Source organism: Cavia porcellus, unplaced genomic scaffold (assembly GCF_034190915.1).
Source record: "Cavia porcellus strain 051 isolate PalLab524CR breed Dunkin Hartley unplaced genomic scaffold, mCavPor4.1 scaffold_27, whole genome shotgun sequence".
NCBI lineage: Eukaryota > Metazoa > Chordata > Mammalia > Rodentia > Caviidae > Cavia > Cavia porcellus.
This window is the reverse complement of record NW_026947510.1, coordinates 22,868,723-22,887,602: the sequence shown is the minus strand read 5'-3', so window position 1 is coordinate 22,887,602 and position 18,880 is coordinate 22,868,723. Positions and strand designations below refer to the sequence as shown.

The 18,880-nt window shown below is 37.9% G+C and overlaps 1 protein-coding gene across 8 annotated transcripts in view; it reads right to left on the bottom strand.

Moving 5' to 3' along the window:
* Acbd5 (acyl-CoA binding domain containing 5) overlaps nt 1–18,880 on the bottom strand; it is a 70,896-nt gene that overhangs the window by 40,823 nt on the left and 11,193 nt on the right. For 5 of the 8 annotated variants that reach the window (XM_063238570.1, XM_063238575.1, XM_063238574.1 and 2 more), the window contains 5 exons: nt 11,606–11,720; nt 11,475–11,507; nt 4,838–4,972; nt 3,676–3,873; nt 2,730–2,836 (listed from right to left, as the gene is read on the bottom strand). In XM_063238570.1, coding sequence (XP_063094640.1) covers nt 2,730–2,836; nt 3,676–3,873; nt 4,838–4,972; nt 11,475–11,507; nt 11,606–11,720 — 588 coding nt within the window. The remainder of the gene's footprint in view (nt 1–2,729; nt 2,837–3,675; nt 3,874–4,837; nt 4,973–11,474; nt 11,508–11,605; nt 11,721–18,880) is intronic. The other 3 variants (XM_063238573.1, XM_063238571.1, XM_063238576.1) reach the window with 3 other exon arrangements.

Below are 18,880 nucleotides of genomic sequence, written 5' to 3'. Positions count from 1 at the left end.
AATACCAGCACCAGTAGGCTGAGGCAGGAAGACTGATGTGAGTCCAAAGCCAGTCAAAACAAAATAAAAATAAACAGCAATTTAGGAGAGCTGAGGCCCTGGTATGTGATCTGAGCTGGGCATGGTGGTGCACTCCTGTAATCCTAGCACAAGAGACTAAAGCAGGAGGATCACCACTTTAAGAGTTCAGTCACAGCCCACTGCAACACACATACATTAAATTATAAAATGTAATTTAATATACATGAATAAGACTGACATTATTAAAATAAATGATAACATAAATTCTAGTTAAACATATGTAAATACCCAAGCAGGAGCCTTTGGATGGTAGACACCTATGTGAACAAATGAACGTCAATACTGCCAAAGGTCCAGAGATAATGCGCAAATACGTGCGTGTTTGATAATGAACAGATGTGGTTGTGTCTAATATGAATCTTCCTAATTTAGTGCTTTGTGTGTTGTAATGATGGGCAATGAGCTGGGTGCATGGACAAGAAGTGTTCATATAAGGAGAGCTCTGTTGCTGGACATGAGAGATTGGGGAAATGGAGTTGCAAGAAATTCAGGCCAGAATTAGGACTTAAGAGAATTACAACACTGTTCCAGAAGAAGATGACATGACTGTATTTGAATAAATGTAGTTACTATACATTTATTCAAATGTACGATAAATTTTTGGTACACACACACACCAAAAAAAAAAAAAAAACAAGTTCAGTCCGGACAATTTAGTAAAACCCTGTCTCAAAACAAAAAAAGAGGGAAGGTCTGGGTACAGAGCTCAGTGTGAAGAGCCTGGGTTTAATCCCCCGTACCATTTAAAAAATTAAAATAAGAAAAGAAAGAAAGCACATAGCCCTCTGTCACCTCAGGGCTTCGGTGAGACCCGTGGTGTAACACAGTGCCGCTAGACCAGGAAGCCTACAGGAAGGACGGAAACCAGAGCAGTATGAATGGCAACAAGGGGGGAAAGATCGCTGTGCTCAACAGCGCCCGAATATCCTGAAAATAGTTTCAGTATTTACTTTTTTAAAATAGTGACTTATTACAGATCATCTGTCTTGAGTAAAAAAACTGACAGTAATATGATAAAATAATAATAATAATAATAAAAAAGATTTTAAGTATCTTCGTAGAGGGCTAAATATCTCAGTGAATAAGATCATGACATGAAGTCTGAGGACACAATAATAGCTGTTTGGAATGAGATTTCCTTCTGGAAGAGACACCCATCTGGTGTGAAGGCTGTGTCAGCATTAATGCACTGCACGGGAAGACAGTGTCTTCTGGGCCACCTGGACAGACAGACAAGGGTGCTAGAGACACAGAGGGCACTGCTTAACACACACGAGGGACAGCGAAGGTCAGGCGAGCAAAGACCTAACAGGAGAAAGGTGATCACCAGCGTCAGCTGGGCAGTGAAAGCCCAGCTGGACAAAGCCCCCGAAGGCTCTCAGCCAGCCACAGATTTATGCAGAACACAGGAGCAAACCCACAACTAAGGGCCCAGACAATTATCGAGATGAACAGCTCTTTTCACCAACATTTGGTTTTTGGGTCTCACTGTGCAGTCCAGACTGGGCTTGAGTTTGTAATCTTCCTGCTGCTGCTTTCTGAGTATTGAAGTTAGAGGCATGTGCCACCATGCCTGGCCAAAAACTATTTTGAAAGAGAAAATAAGGGATTTGAATTTTTATCATTTTCTGTTTTTACTTCCACTAATTTTGTTCATTCTCTGTTTGGCCTCCTTGTCACCATTTTTACCATGTCAGCCAAGCATGGTGGCACACATCTGTAATCCTAGCACTCGGGACACTGAGAGAGAAGGCTCACTGCCAAGTAGAGGCCAACCTGGGCTACAAAGTGAGTTCAAGGCCAATTTGAACTGCAGAGTGAAACCCTATCTCAAAAAGCAAAAAAAAGAATTTTTAAAGTGGCACAGCGGCGCACACCTGTAATCCCAGCACTCAGGAGGCTGAGGCAGGAGGACTGCCTTGAGTTTGAGGTCGGCCTGAGCTACATCATGAGTTCAAGGCCAGCTTGGACTTTGTAGGGAAACCCTATGTCAAAAAAAAAAAAAGGGTGGGGGGAGATAAAACATTAAATGATTGTTGTAGAGGCAAGAGCTACAAGATTTTCTGTAAGACACACTGAACCTGCATTAGAACAGAGTGAAGGGAAGAGTGGGGGAAACAGGTGTAAAAATGCTGAAAATACAGTTTTCAGAACCATCTTCACTGTTATCAGAAAAAGCAAATAAAAAAAAAAAAAACAACCTCATGGGCCTTTTATAGTTTTTTTTTTTTTTTCAAATTTCTCTTCCAGTATTAAATCTTAATTAATTTAAATCTGAAGATTATTTCCACAAAAATTTTAGTCCGATGGATTACAATCAATGTGAAGAAGAGACTGCTTCAAAATTTTTCAATTAAAAAAAATTTTTTCAATTTTCTTCACTGACCAGTGTTAAACACATTGATTCTCCCCAGGTTTCTAATAAATTAATTTTTAAAATTGTAACAGTACTCTAAACGATTATTCTTTGAGTCTTCTAGAAGTATATATACTTTAATTCACTAAAATAAAAATATGCACATTTAACTGTTTTAGAGGTATGTTTTCAAAGTGATAAACAGTGTATACATCTGCTATTAACAGAAGCTATGCACTGAACTTTGGTATACCACTTTGAAAACTTACCAATCAGAAAAAGTCATTTTTACCTCTTCTTGCCCAAACTGCTCCATAGAATCACAGTAAATTTCACTGTCTGAATCACTTGTCAAATGCAGAATCCCTGAAGCATCTTCAACATGATCATCATTTATATCTAAATATGAACAAATAACCAGGAAATGTAAGAATATTCTACTAGAAAATATATTTACTCTATGTTCGTACTGAAATGCAAATTTGATTCATGAAATCATACTTTAATTTACCAAAACTTTCAATTTAGTTGATACTTTTTATTTGAAAGGATAAAAACATATTTTGTCAGCCCGGGGATATAGCTCAGCAGTTAGCAGCTGCCTGGCAAGCGCGAGGTCATGAGTTTGATCCCCAGTATCAAAAACAAAACCAAAATAAAAATGTATTTTGTCATTTAAGTCTATGAAGACACCATCCTGGCAAAAATCCCAGGAAACCTAGTAACCTAGTAAGAGAAAACACACTATGAGTTAGGACCACCCTAGACATGAGGTGTACCCTGCGAGTTTGGGTGTCACACTAAGAGATGATGCTTCTGCACTTGCTCGCAGCTACATTAATAATTTCACACACGTGTAGGCTCACTCCAAGAGTCAGAGGCCATGAAAAAGCTCTAACGTACCTAGACGATTAGAAAATAAAGGCCACATAAAATCAGGAGTCAAGAGAAACAATCAAGAATAAATCAAGAATAATCAAGAATAAATAATCAAAGATTTTATTTAAAACATCATGTGGTAACACAAAAAGTCTCATGAAAAACATAAAAGTTTTATGTCATAACTTTTGTCCTAACTTACTGTCTTTCAATAATACACACCCTTACTTTTAAGCTCTAAAATACTATTTTAAAATATTTTAAAATTCTAAACTATTCCTGAATATCCTAAAATTATTAAACAGTATTATAGGAAAAAGATAGGAAAAAGGCCAGGCAAAGAAGTATGCGGCCCGTACCTTGGGGAAGGTGGACAGCAATGTTTCCAGTTCCCTCCAAGCCCTGATCTCCAGGTTTTCCTTCTTCAGCACTTCTACCATTCAGGGAAGAAGTGGCCTGAATGTCACCTTGTATATCCTGAATAAAGCTGTCTTTATCATAACCATTAGTGACGATTTCCAAGTTCTTATGCTCTCCTAATTTCATCATTTTCTTATCTGTTAAGAAACATCGAAGTCATAAAAATTCATAGTAGGTCAAATTCTGCACACTACGTGCTAATATCCTCTAGTCATTCCTCAAGCTACCATAATTTCTTGGTAGGTTTTCTGTTTGGGTCAGAGAGAAGGGGTGATCCTTGAAAAGATATTTATTATATACTGAGTTCACCCAAAATCTGTGTTGGCTTTTAGAACTGCTTCCGTAGATCTCTTGAGATCTTTACTCTCTCAGATCCTGGACAGGCAAACTGTTACAGAGAAGGGATCTAGCACGGCAAAAGGTTGTACAAAGTTGATAACAAGACAGCTCCTTATAGACTGGAAAGTGGAGGCGCACCAAGGTGCACGGTTTGCTTTAGAGTCTAACTCCCTTCTCTAAGTCCCTGAGTCACTGGCAGTCCCACTAACAGGACTCCCAGCCCACAGAACCCCATGATTCCAGGGTTCCCTCTTCATGAAAATGCACTACAGGCGGCAGCACAGTGCTTGCCTACCATGTGTGAGACCTTGGGTTGGATCCTCAGTACCACAAGACGAAGCAATGAGACGCATTTATGCCTGTATTCTTATTCTTTGGACTCCATTTTATTTTTCATAATTGAAAGTCTAACTTGTTTCCAGTCCTTGCTTACATATGCATATTCAGATTGCAAATAATACCTTAAAATGCCACATGTCCAAAAAAACAGTACTGCCTGTCCTGGGCAGCATTTCATGCACTACATTTGGGGGGTGGGCTAGTCTCGTCAGCCCTCAGTCAATAGTTTTCATTTACACATATGATCAGTCATCCCTCCTCTCTGTGGCCAAGGCATTCTGGTCCACACCAACCCCGCGTATAGAGACAAGAGCCCACATCCCCCCACATGCACTCATCTGACACACAACCAACCAGCCCAAACCCTTCACATCTTCTTACCTAACTTAGTGTGAAATCGCTAACTCACTGCCTAAAACTCACCATCATCGCTTGGCTCTGCTCGCTTCTCTCCCTCCTGAGCCTCTTCCTCCTCCGACTCGGCTCCACTGTCACTGCTTTCTGCTTTCCCATTAACGGCTTTGGCATTCAGAGTAGGAGTAAGAACATCACCCAGATCTAAAACATGAAATGACCATGCAATCACTAATGTGCTCACAGAAAATAATGCTGCAGTTTACAAATAGCTAGCAAAATACCTTTGAGTTAAACTATTAGAATGTTATATATAATTAATAGTACTGTCTCTTTACATAGCTAAAAACAAATTCCTTCAATTATCAATTTATAATAAAAATGATAAAGCTATCTTGAATCTTTCTAAATAAGAAAAGGGATAAGCTCCTTTTAAATTAACACTAATCAAAATAGTAAAGACATAAGCCATGGTGGTACATGCATGTAATCCTAGTAATAAGGAGGCTGAGGCAGGAGGATCACAACTTTGAGGCCAGTTTGGACTGCATAGCAAGATCCCTGACTCAAAAGTGAAATTTAAAAGTACAGTAAAGGTATAGATAAATGATCTTCATACATACTAAATGAAAAGATGCTTGCTAACCTGCTGAAAACATAAAGTAGTCTTACCAACAATCTTATCAATACTATAATTGAACCTCATTTTTTAAAAATCTTTTATTATCATGAAGTTTTCAGATATACAAACATTTTCCTTTTTATTTATTTTTGTACCAGGACTCAAAACTCATGACCCTGAAATCGCCAGGCAGGCACTTACTTCGTCGAGCTATAACCCAGCCCTTTTTGGTCTTTTTGAGACAGTTTCACCCTGCAGTTCAGGCTGGCCTTGATCTCACTCTGTATCAGGGCTAGCTTTGAACTCATAGAAATTCACCTGACTTGGCCTTCAAAGTGCTGAGATTACAGATGTACACTGCATGCCCAGCTAACAATTTAACATTTATTTATTTATTTATTTACTTATTTGTTTGTTTGTTTGTTTGTTTATTTGAGACAGGATCTCACTTTGTAGTTCAGGCTAGCTTTGAACTCACTATGTAGCCCAAACAGGCCTTGCACTGTTGGGAGATCCTCCTGCTTCAGCCTCCAGTGCTAGGATTACAGATATGCACTACCACCACCCCAGCATGTCTTTATGATACTCAGTTTCTCTTTTTTGACACAGTCTCACTAGCTGGTCTCAAACTTAAGGCAATCCTCCTGCCTCAGCCTCCCAAATGCTGGTATTACAGGCATCTGCCACCGTATCTTGCAATATTAAATTTTTAAAGTATCAATTAATGTGATCTATACATAAGGAAGCAACTGTTGTAATGGTAGTTATACTCTAAGTGCAAATACACCAGAGCTTCTCAATCGGTACTGTCCCCATCAATCACTTCAGAGCTCATCATGAGGTTTAAAGTCATCTAAGAGTCTACTTTTCCAGAAAGCTCTTTTTAAAATCCTAAGGACCTCCTTGGCCAAGTGTGGTGGTGCACTCCTACAAACCTAGCACTTGAGAGGTTAAGGCAGGAAGATCATCATGAGTTCAAGGCCAGCCTGGGCTAGGAAGCGAGACCATGTCTCAAAAACTCCCCCAAAACAAAGAAAATAAAACCATACCAAAGATCTCCTAAAAACACCAAAAGGAGTAGTTTCCTTTCGTACTGTATAAGGCTTTATTTTTACTTGTCAAATACACTTTGCATGCTTTTCTGCAACTAAAACATGTTAAGTTCTAGAATACCCGTAGATATTGAGCATGAAGGCCTACATTCTTATTTACATCTATTTAATTAGTGGAACAGAAGAATAAAAGTTCCATTCTTTTCTATTAGAGAATCTTGGCAGTATTGTAGTTTGTTTCTGATATGCTGGGAATCAAACCTGTGACCTTGTACACACTAAGCAAAAGCTCTGCCTTTGCGTCCTCCCAGCCCTTGAGCACTGTATTATGTACTGATTTTGTGTGTGCATGTGTGGAGCTCAGGCTTAAACCTAGGGCCTTGTGCATGCTATGTGCACAGTAGCACAGTTTTTTGTTTTGCTTTGTTTTTAGTTTACTAGTACATGTGTTACATTCCTTGTGAGAATGACAAGCAGAAAAGGTATGAACAACACCAATTAAAACAAAAAGTATGGCCGGGGATTTAGCTCAGTGGCATAAGTGCCTACCTGGCAAGTGCAAGGTCATGGCTTTTATCCTCAGTACCAAAATAAATAAATAAATGAATAAATAAAATAAAACAAAACAAAAAGTAGACTAGGCATGATGGCATATGCCTGCAATCCCAGCACTTGGGAATTTGGGACGCTGAAGCAAGACAACAGAAATCGTTGGAGACAGTAAGTTCAAGAGTAGCTGCAAAGTGAGACCCTGCTTCAAAAATACACAAATAAGTAAATCTCATCACCTATAAACATCTTCAATAAAATATACCAGGAACTCCCTCTTCTCTATCCCTCAGCAAATTAAGGGTTCCAACAAAATTACTTGATAGAAAAATGCATTATAAGCACTCAGAAGGCTGAGGCAGGATTGTTGCACATCTGGGCTACAAAGTGAGCTCAAGGCCAGCCTGAATTACACAGTGAGGCCTTGTCTCAAAAAGACAAAAAAAAGCATTACAGCAATTCTGTCATAGAGTTATAGAAAGTACAGGGAGTTACTGATAGGCCCTACTCAACATTTCAAACCAATTAATGTAACATTCCATATTAACAGACTAAAGGACAAAAACCATATGATTATCACACAGATGAAAAAACACATTTAATAAAATTAAAACCTTTGGGGCTGGGGATTTAGCTCAGCGGCATAAGCGCCTGCCTTGCAAGCGGGCAGTCATGAGTTCAATCCCCGGTACCGATAAAAAGGAAAAAGACAAAAAAAAAAAAAAAAAAAAAAAAATCAAAACCTTTTTCATGATTTAAAAAAACTGGAGCTGGGCATGGTGGCACATTCCTGTAATCCCAGCACTCAGAAGGTTGAAGCAGGAGGATCGCTGCAAGTTTGAGACCAGCCTGGGCTACAAAGTGAGCCAAAGACCAGCCTGAACAGCATAGTGAGATTCTTGTCTCAAAAAGACAAAAGAAGAAGAAGAAAAAAAAAAAACTGGAAAAGCTAAAAATACAAGAGAATGTACCTCTACTAGCATCTGTATGTAAAAGACTCCTAAGAGGGTGAGCACGAGCTGGAAGCCGGCAGTCCCAGCCATTCAGGAGGGATGAGAACTGCGCCCAGCAAGGGATCTGGCCCAGGATCTGAGGCCAGACTGGGCAACATAGTAAGATCATCTTCAGACACACAAATGAACAACCCGTCTAAATTACAGCTCAACAATGTATGAACCTTTGTTGTCCCTTGATTGTTATGGTTTGAATTTTTTTCTCTCTGAAATAAAATGGATTTGGGAAAAAATAAATAAAATAAGGCCCAGAAAAGGTCGTCTGCTCTTTCTGTCTGTCATGGTTTAGATCTAAAATGTTCCCCAGAGCCTCACATGTTTGGAAGGGTACTGGGTAGCAGGGCTCGGTATTCATCCGAGGGTTAATGCACTGTGGACCCAAAGCCCACTGTGCTCCAGAAAGTCGGTCCTGGGCGGAGGAGGTGGGCGTGACCTGGAGGCACTTTTCTCCTGGCTCCTGCTTCTGTCTCTGCTTCCCCGCTGTCCTGAGTTGAGCAGTTTTCCTTCCCATGCCCTGCTGCCACTTTGCCAGATCTGCCTTGGAGTTAACCAAGCATGAAACCATGATTACATGTAGAAGAAAGGGAAGCCACCTACACTCTGTTTCTAACGGAGAGCCTCCCATGTGGCCTGACCTCAGGACCATATATGTGCACTCTCCTTTTATCCAGTCAAACTGACTAGCAGACATGGGATGGCGCTTCTGCCTCACACTAACATGGTAATAAAGGAGTTTATGGGGAAAAAATAAAGAATGACCAAAACAATCTGGAAAAGGACAAAATTATAGTACTCGAACTTTTAATTTCTTTTTTTCTGTCTTTTTGAGACAGGGTCTCAAAATGTAGTTCAGGCTTACCTTGAGCTAACTTTGTAGCCCAGGCTGGTCTCAAACTCACAATGATGCTCCTACCTCAGCCTTCCAAGTGCTGGGATTACAGGTGTAAGCCACCATACCTCGCTCATATGTCTAGTTTCAATTTACTGTATTATATTGTGAAAGACTAAGTGAAACTAATACATCTGTTCTGCTGGGCCTAAACACTACCTTTAATAAGGTGTTTTGTTTGTTTAAAAAAAAGTCAAGATTGCAAACTGGTTTGACATTAGGCAGTGCTTGTAAGATTATAAATATCTGTAATTCTACTTCTAGTATTGTTTTCTATGGACATACTTCCATGAATATAAAATGACAGTATACATACAGTTAACTGAGCAGCAGTTTGTTGACAACCAACAATAGAAAATGACCTACATGTCCAAAGAATGGCTCAGGTTTAATAAACCATTCTTTTTTTTTGGTCGTTTTCTTTTTTATCGGTACCAGGGATCAAACTCACGACCACACACTTGCAAGGAGGGGCTTATGCCACTGAGCTAAATCCTCAGCTCCTAATAAACCATTCTTAACTTATAACTTTTACATTATACAGATACATTTTGAAATCCCAAATCTTCTAATTTTGCAAAAGTGATATGGTATATTATATAACAACTCCAACATAGACACAAGAGGCTCTCACTAAAAAATCAGTAATAAGACTTTTGCAACAGGGCCTGATATTAGCTCAGTGGCTTACACGCCTGCCTGGCACGTGTGAGGTCATGAGTTCAATCCCTGGTACCAAAAAACACACAAAAAAAATGTACCTTAAAAATTTTTGGGGCCGGGGATTTAGCTAAACAATATAAACGCCTGCTTAGCAAACGCAAGGTTGTGAGTTCAATCCCTGCCACAAAAACAAGAAAAGATTTTTGCAGCAAAATGTGAACAGTTACTTATTTAGTTTTTGAGACAAGATCTTGCTACACAATTCAGGCTAGCTTTGAACTGTGTAGCCCAGGCTGGCCTCAAACTCACAGCAACCACCTGCTTCAGCCTCCCGAGTGCTAGGATTATACACATGCACCACACCTGGCTTTGAAAAATATTAAATGACAAAAAGAATCAAACTAGCCTCACATTACTTCAGATTATGTTTTTCCCACAGGATTAGTTCACGTCAGTTTTAGGGATTATTAAATCATAGATAAGTAGCTGGGTACCTGCTAAGATCTTTTTTTCCTTTTCTTCTTTTCTTTTTTTTTTTTTTTTTTGTTTCAGGGATTGAACTCACAACCTTGCACTTGCCAGGCAGGCACTTATGCTACTGAGCTAAATCCCCAGCTACCTGCTAAATTCTTATTACTGTTACTTACTCTTCCTTGTTTTATACTTACTTGTTCAAGTATCTGCCTCTGGCCAGCACACTAGACACTACTAAAGCAAACCCAGATTTGTTTCCCTCTGCATTCTAACAATATGCCTAACAGAGGAAACATTTCACTTCTGTCTTCTTAAATGAATAAGCACAAAGAGGATTATTTGTTAATATTTGACTCCTCTAAGAAAACCAGATATAAAAAGGTGTGGTACTTAGCCAGTATTGATTGCACATGGTTTATTACCATGACAGACATAAACTACAAGCCTTCTATTATAGTACAGGAAAATTACAGCCCTGAAATACTGAAAATTTTCTGCTATTAAAAGGTACCTTGTAAACAAGGTAATTTTTAATCACAGGCTAATTTTTAATCATAGTATATACAATTTTCATTTAGATTTACTCTTGTGGTCTTAAAAATGATTCTCTAAAAAGAAAAATTTTTTTCGGAGGTAAGGTCTCACTTTCTAGTGCAGGCTGGCCTCAAACTTATGGCAATCCTCCTGCTTCAGCCTAATGAGTGTTGGGATTACTTAAAAAAAAAATTTAAGGAGCAAATGTTTAGTTGTTACCATAAAATTTTCCATTTTATTTAACTCAGTATGCACAGCATAAGTTTTTCACTGAAGAAAATGGAAAAAAAAGTTAAATGAATTCACTGATCCCTTATTTTACCTTGCTATAGGAAGAAGTAAGCCATATTGTAAATATTCATTTTCAAATTTGGTAGAAAATTATTTAACCCATGATACTGTTAATACATAACATGCAAGAGAAAATAATTCATCGAAACAAAATTATGGTGTGGAGGTGGTGCTTGCGTACAATTCCAGTGCTTCAAACACTGAGGTAAGAAGAGGATAATGAGGGCAGGTAGGTGGCACAGCACCTGCCTGCCAGGTAGGAGGTCCTGAGTTCAATTCCAGGAACCAAAAAAAAAAAAAAAAAGCAGATAAAGAGTTCAAAAGTAGCATGGGTTACATAGCAAGATCTTGCCTCTAAATTTTTTTTTTTTTAAATCTTAGGGAAAAAAGATAAAAAAGTCATAATTTTGTATAAGCTAAGTGAAGTACCTGACATGTTTTAGTAACTTAATAGTTAAAGGTTGAAAACTTTAAAAGGTTTATTGTATTTTGGAACTTCAATGTATTTGTTTGGAATGAAAATGCTTAGAATGAAAAGTTATTATTACACAAACCTGTGCAGAATTCTTCTGGTATATACATACAGACAAAAGTTTTACATGGATTTCATTATTCCTACCTTCTATATATTTAGAGACTTTCTCCAGTCGGACTGGCATGTGAAAGTAAAAATAAAAATTAGATACATAAATATTAATGCATGCATAATAAATTACTAGCTAAATTTAAAAACAGGTGAAAGAGTCTAACCTGAGGTTAAATCAGAACTCCTGCCACCCCTTTTGTCTTCTACAATTTCATAAAATGGACCTATAACATGTAGCAATTCTTCAACTTTCTCAGTCATTGGCATAGTTTCAATAATCTGTAATCAAAAGAAACAAATACTGTGAAATCAAACTATCAAACTATTAATTTGATCTATATCAAAAATCTGCTTCAAATTTATCAATAATTGACAGTTGAAGTTTACTAATATAAAATATTTACATTAATTACATATTTACTATATATATGTTCCTAGAAAAGTTTCAAGTATATTCCAGATCCAGAAATATTTTCATTTTGAAGACTTTTTTTTGTCTTTTTTGAGACAAGGTTTCACTATGCATATTTCAGGCTTGGCTTGAACTCACTTCGGAGCCCAGGATGGCCTCAAACTCAGCAATTCTCCTGCCTCTGCCTCCTGAGTGTTGATACTACAGACATGTACCACCACCCCAATTCAGTTTAAACAGTTTTTTGGGCTTTTTTTTTTTTTTTTTGTCTTTTTCTTTTTATCAGTACCAGGGATCGAACTCACGACCGCACACTTGCAAGGCAGGCCCTTATGCCACTGAGCTAAATCCCCAGCCCCAGTTTAAACAGTTTTTAAATGGCTACTTTGAATCTTTAAAACTCACAGCAGCCCTGGACTTCCTACTTCACTCTTGATTTACTGCCTCTCATCTATAGAATACATAAACTCAGTGAAGAGAGGAGGGGATTGCTTATCTCATTTTGTTCTTCCCATTCTCATTTTTGCAGTGTCCAGCACATAAAAGGCATTTAGTAAACCACCTAGTATATTATTTTTTTAAGTCCATTTTATTTCAAGGAGAAAAACAAAACAAAACATAAAAAAACTAAAACTAAATTTCAAAACACATCAGGGCAACAATGGTACACACATTACACACTGTCATCTCCAAATCATTTACCTGGAGCACAAGATATCTGCATTCAATTTTCCAAACAGTACTAGCACAAATCTTTCTCTTTAGTGAATTCAGAGAAATCAGTAAACTATCTTGGTTTTTTTCATATACATACACAAACACAACACACACACACACAACACATACACTCCCTATGTTGTTTCAGCTTCTCACATGAGTGAGACAACAGGATATTTACACATATCCCTTATTTATTTCACTTATGAATATGGTCTCAAATTGTACCTATTTACCTAAAAAAGCCTCATTTATCATTATTTATAGCTGAATAGTACTCCTTTGTATAAAAATACATTTAGGCTATTTCTAATATCTAGGTATTACAAATTGTGCTGCTACAAACAAGGGAGCACATATATTGCTATGATATAATTCTTTTGGGAAAATACCCAGAAGAGAAATAACTGGGTCAAATGGGATTTCTAGTTCTAGTATTGGTTTTTTGTTTTTTTAGCTTTTTTGGTAACAGGAATTGAACTCATAACCTCATACTTGCCAGCAGGCACTTATACTGCTGAGCTAATTCTCCAGCCCTACAGTCCTAGTTTTTTTGAGGAATGGCCACATTGATTTCTACAGTGGTTGCACCAGTCTGCACTCCCATCAACAATGGAAGATTCTTTTTTTCCCCCACAGCCTCTCCAGCATTTGTTATTTCTTGATTTCTTGAAATTATCCTTTCTTTCTGGGGAGAGGTAGAATCTCAGTATTGTTTTAATTTGCATCTCTTGAATGACCAGTGACATTGAACATTTTTTCACATATTTATTTGCTGTTTGTATTTCTTCATCAGAGAAGTGAACCACTTAGCTTAAAACTTTCATGTTCTCGTTCAAACATGTTTTATTTCTAAAACAGATACAGAATACATCATCAGTCATCTATGATAATTAGCAACTCTGACATGATTCTCAGCTGAGATTATGTCCATCAACACCACCACAGTATCTCATGTCTGTGGAAGGAAAGTCAAGAGAGAGACTATACAGAATGGATTATGCTAACAACTGGTTTGAGTATTATACTTTTAATTTTACAGCTGCTCTTATATAGTACACAGGAATGAAAAAAGGGTTTAGCTTACAAAATTTCTTTTTGCTAAAGGAAATATCTATTAGAAGGCTGGGATCATGGGTCATCCCTGGGAAGATGGCAGATTGATAGGTAGCAGGGTAGAGAGCCTCTCTGAGAAAAACAACTCAGACTCTAGAATTTAACACCATGGAGAAGACCAGACAAAAGGAGGGGAACTCTCACAACCCAGGAAGAAACTGAGGAAAAACAGAAATAAAAAAAAAAAGAAGGAAGGAAAAATGCGGACAAAAGGCTGGAACCAAACGCACTCTCACTGGAGCTGATCCCACGCTATGCAGGACATAATCTTGGAGTCAGATAACTCACGATCCTTCTGAAGTCGTGGTAGCGCCAAAAGCAAGGGTTGGCCAGCCCAAGGCCCTTGGCGGGAGGATACAGCGCAATAGAGAGCAAAACCAATGTGGAGAGCTGCACTAACCCGTGGTTGATTGCTAGGAATTTGGTCTCATGGAGCGGGTGACTGGCTGAACAACCTATTGGAGTTGGGCAGGACAGGCCTGAACTTGAAACCGCAGTGGTATCAGTCAGCCACTCCTGGCCCAAAGCAGGCTGGCAGGCTCTGCTTGGGCTGTGTCACACCACTGGTCAGGACCCAATAGCCAGGGACAAAACTGTCCCGAACCTGTGACATCGGCACAGCAGAGACTAACGTGGTAAAGGCACTTGCTGGTTGACTGGCTCAGAGAAAAGGGGCCAGCCCACATCACCCCTGCATGCACCTCACAGACCAACAGCAAACTAGAGAGGGCAGCAATCCCCTAGCCAGCACGCTTCAGAAAAACTGTAAGCAATATAGAAAGGACCTGAGACCTCCACCATACACCTGTATGAAAGAAACCAGAAATATGACAAGAAACCAAAAAAAGCCTCCAGCCACTGACCCAGGGAAAATAAGTCCAGGAGAGGTAAATACAGAAGAGATCAAGGGCAGCAAACATGCAATATCAGACACAGCATCAGCGGACATAAATACCTTCGTGACCTCATAGATGAACTTAAAATTGAAATTCTAAATCCAGTGAATCAAGATAAAAAAGATTAATAAAAGAAATGCTAAGTACCTCTCAAGAAGACACAGATGGAAGAAGGAAGAACTCAGAAAAAGGAGAGAAACCTTTAATGAAGAATATAAACAAAATCTAGAATACATGAAACAGATCCAAAGAGATTACTAGAAAATTAAAAACTTCATTGAAAGCTGGCAAAATTCCTTGACAGGAACTAAAGTCAGACTTTCAAAACTTGAAGATAGATTTGCAATATGTGATCGTGAACGGAAAGATCTCTTAAAAATAACAAGGAACCAGAAAGTAACAATACAAAGGCTAGAAGTCACGAGGACATATAACTTAAGAATAAAAAATGTGAGTAAAGAAGCAGGAATACTCACAAATGAAATGCAAAGGCTATTCACAGAAATAATTAAGGAAAACTTCCCAAGCATAGGAAAAGGAAATGATATTCACATATATGAAGCATGCAGAACTCCAGCTGCTACAACCAAAACAGATCTACACCCAGACATATAATAATAAGATCCCAGAAATTCATCACAAGAACAGAATATTAAAAGCGATCAGAGAAAAGAAACAGATCACCCATAAAGGAAAACCCATCAAAATCAGGACAGATTTCTTGACACAAACTATCAAATTAAGAAGAGCTTGGAGCTAAGTATTCCAAGCCCTGAAAGAAAACTTGCAAATCAGATTGACATGTCCTGCAAAACTGTCTCTCAAAATTAATGGAGAAACAAGATGTTTCCATAACAAAGAGGAACTATGGGACTTCATGACCACCAATCCAACCCTACAAAAAATAATGAAGACTATGCTAGAAAGAGAGAAAAAAAATCACCATGATTCCAGCAACAGTAGCAGAGAGGCCTCAATGAATGGGGCAGGCAGTAAAATGAGAAAAGCAGACAACCAACCGCAGAAAAATAGCATAGCAGAGATGAGGCAGAGAAGACTGGCTATAATCTCTTAACACAGATGGCCTTGATACACTAACAAAAAGAACCCAGCAGAGTAGATCAGAAGAAGGATCCATCGAGATGCTCTGAATAGGAAATATAATCCACCTGAAAGAGCTTTAATGAACCAAAAGTCAAAAATGAGAAAACAATGCTCTATGTGACAGGGAACCAGAAAGAAATAGGGATAGCTCACCCAGCAGCTGCAGATAGATTGGAAAGTCATGACACTTTTGTGCAGTGGAGAACTACTCAACTATAAGGAAGGAAAACCTTGAGGCTTTAGTAGGTAAAAGAATACAGCTCAAGATCAAACTCAGGGGTAAAAAGGTTCAGCACCACTTATACAGATAGCGGATTACCCCGCTAATCTGAAAACTAAAGGAGTTAGCGAGACCCAAAATGTACAAAGCACACTGAGAAAGGGAAAGGGGAGGAATTGTCTAAAAAAGGAAGACAGAGGACATTGTTAATAGTATATTAGGATTTAAAAGCCACATTAGTCTTATCACTCTATTTAGTTTGATTTTATTCTGTTCCAGTCTGTCTACTCATACTAGATTTGAAGGCACAGACAGCTATCCCCAAAATAGCAAGATGTGCTATGGTAACTATTCTTAATTTCCTATTAACTTAATCTGAAGCCCTGTATTACTCATACTGTCTTACTATGCCTAATCTTGTTTGAATCTGGTTTGTTAGATCTGTTTTGTCTTGACTGATTTTATTCAAATTTGGTATGCTTGATAGTATCAAGTCTAAGAGCAGAAGCAACTACTCTGAAGATGACAAGATGCAATAGGATACCCATTCCGGTTTGATTATTATTGGTTTTGAAGTCCTATAATGTCTCCAATGTTTTGTTTTTATTAATATTGCTTTATAGTGCTATGTTCAATTATATTATGCCTGATCATACAGACAAGTCTATTGAAAATAACTGCATAGTAACTACTGTAGATCACCTAGTATTGTGGTTTTGTACGTCTTTTTCATTTCATGTTTTTCTAGGAATTTGTTTTGTTGTCTTGTTTTGATTTATTTTTCCCTCTAATACAGAAAGAATAGGTATACATGTAGAGATTCACGCATGTGTAGAACTTCTAAACTGTTTACGAAAAGAGATTATATAATGCACGATGTAATGAACAGATACTCTAAAGAAAAAGAGACACTAAGACACTCAGTGCTAATTTCGTGGCGTCATTATATAAAATCTAGCAATACTATTATTCTCTGTCCAGAGTGATATTAATGTTTTCTTTTGTTTAATTTCAACATATGTAAAGACATGGACAGCTATTTATAAGAGAATGAGAGACACTATGGCAGCCATTGTTGACTTCCCTATTGTCTGGTCTTGAAGACCTAATATGCCTTCATCATTCTGTTCTGATCAATTTAGTATTATTTTGTTCAGTATGAATTCACTGTGTGTGAAGATATGGACAACTATTTGGAAGAAAACAAGACAGTATGATAGAAGTGAAGATCTCCAGTGGTCTTGCTTTGAAATCTGTGTTTCTTAAATTGTTTTCTTATGATCTGTTTTGTTCTTTTTTGTTGTGTTTAATTTTACCCTCTTTAAAAGAAAAAAAGAAGGCTGGGATCATAAAGAGGCAATCTTATAACTTTATACTACACATATTTAATTAACAATATATTTGGATTCTAGTTGTAATTCTGGGAGTCAAGACAAAAACTGAAACCATGGGCTAATATTTATCTTTATATAACCAAAGTCATGGCTAAAAAATGGCAGAGATATAATTCAAACTTAAGTCAGCTCTGTTTACATTACCCTTGGACTACCCCAATATGAAGACCAACTTAGTACAATCAGATTAAGCAACCACATATCCCATCCTGAACCCCATTTAATACCTCCTTTGGGCCTCCTGTATTTTAGTTATCTTCCATTTAAAACCAACCCCTCCTCAAAAAAAAAAAAAAAAAAAACACTCTCTCATATTTTTCCTGACAAGAGCTGGTCAAATCAGTCTTTTGGATTCTCATGCATCGTAAGGTAAAAGAATGAACTATGAATTGGCAGAACATAATAAGTGAAGTACATACCTGAACTAATCACAGAATAAACCACAATTTAATTTTAGGAAGTGATACAGAAAGAAAACAAACAGCCATCACAAGACACAAAAAACTTTAGAAATTCTGTGTGCAGAAGAAGCTTCAAAAATCAGCAATTACAAAAACAATGATTTTAGTCACTTCAAAATTTCTCCCATTGACAGCAATGCTTTAATATAAGATATGACACACATATGCATAGGCATACAAACGATAGAAACACACAGACAACACACAGAACAGGCAAATCTTAGTCTAGTAATTTCTGCTTATCCTCGGAGATTTTTTTTTTCTTTTGGGTAGGACTGTGAACTGAACCCAGGGCCTCAAACATGCCAAGCAAGCACTCTACCACTGAGCTACAACCCCTTCCCAACCCTCCTCATACCTTCTCAGGTTTTATTTTTGAAAAAACATTGTTTTGATGGTACTGAGAGTTCAGGATGGCGAATCACTAAATTACATCAATACCCCCTTTTTTTTAAGAGTCTTGCAAAGTTGTCCAAGCTGGCCTTGAACTTGTGACCCTCCTGTATCAGTTCCCAGAGTAACTGGGATTTCAGGTCTATGCCAAAACACCCAGTTTAAAATTTTAAGGCAATTAAATTAATTCAACACATCATAACTCATTCAAATGAAGAATGTTTTAACCCAATTATTTACCAATACATAGACTCTAGAACTGTATTCAAAGCACAGTAATTTTCTGTATTTATTCAATGCTTTCCTTGAGACATCGTTTTGAAATAATAAGAATATACTGGAACTGTACATGTGTCTTATTAAAGCAAAGACTAAGTGCTTCAGGTTTGTGGGGTTTGTCTAAGAAGAACACAGCTTCTAAAGCCATCCAACTTCCAGTGTTCTACTGTTCGTTCAATAATCTTAGCAATCACTAATTCAAGGTCCAAGGTGTTTCTGACCTTTTAAGGAATATCCAAGCATTAATCCTGAGTATACTGTGCTCACTATTCTACTCTAGAAGCTGGCTCCTGACTTCTCCCTCAACCTCCTACAAATGGCTGTAAAGAGTCAACCCTCAAAACACAAGTCAGCCTTTGGCACTCAGAGAAACACAACGTGCTGGCCCAGGCTCGCTCTCACTTTCAGTTCTGTCCTTCATGAGCCCCTATTACAGTCAGTATCCCG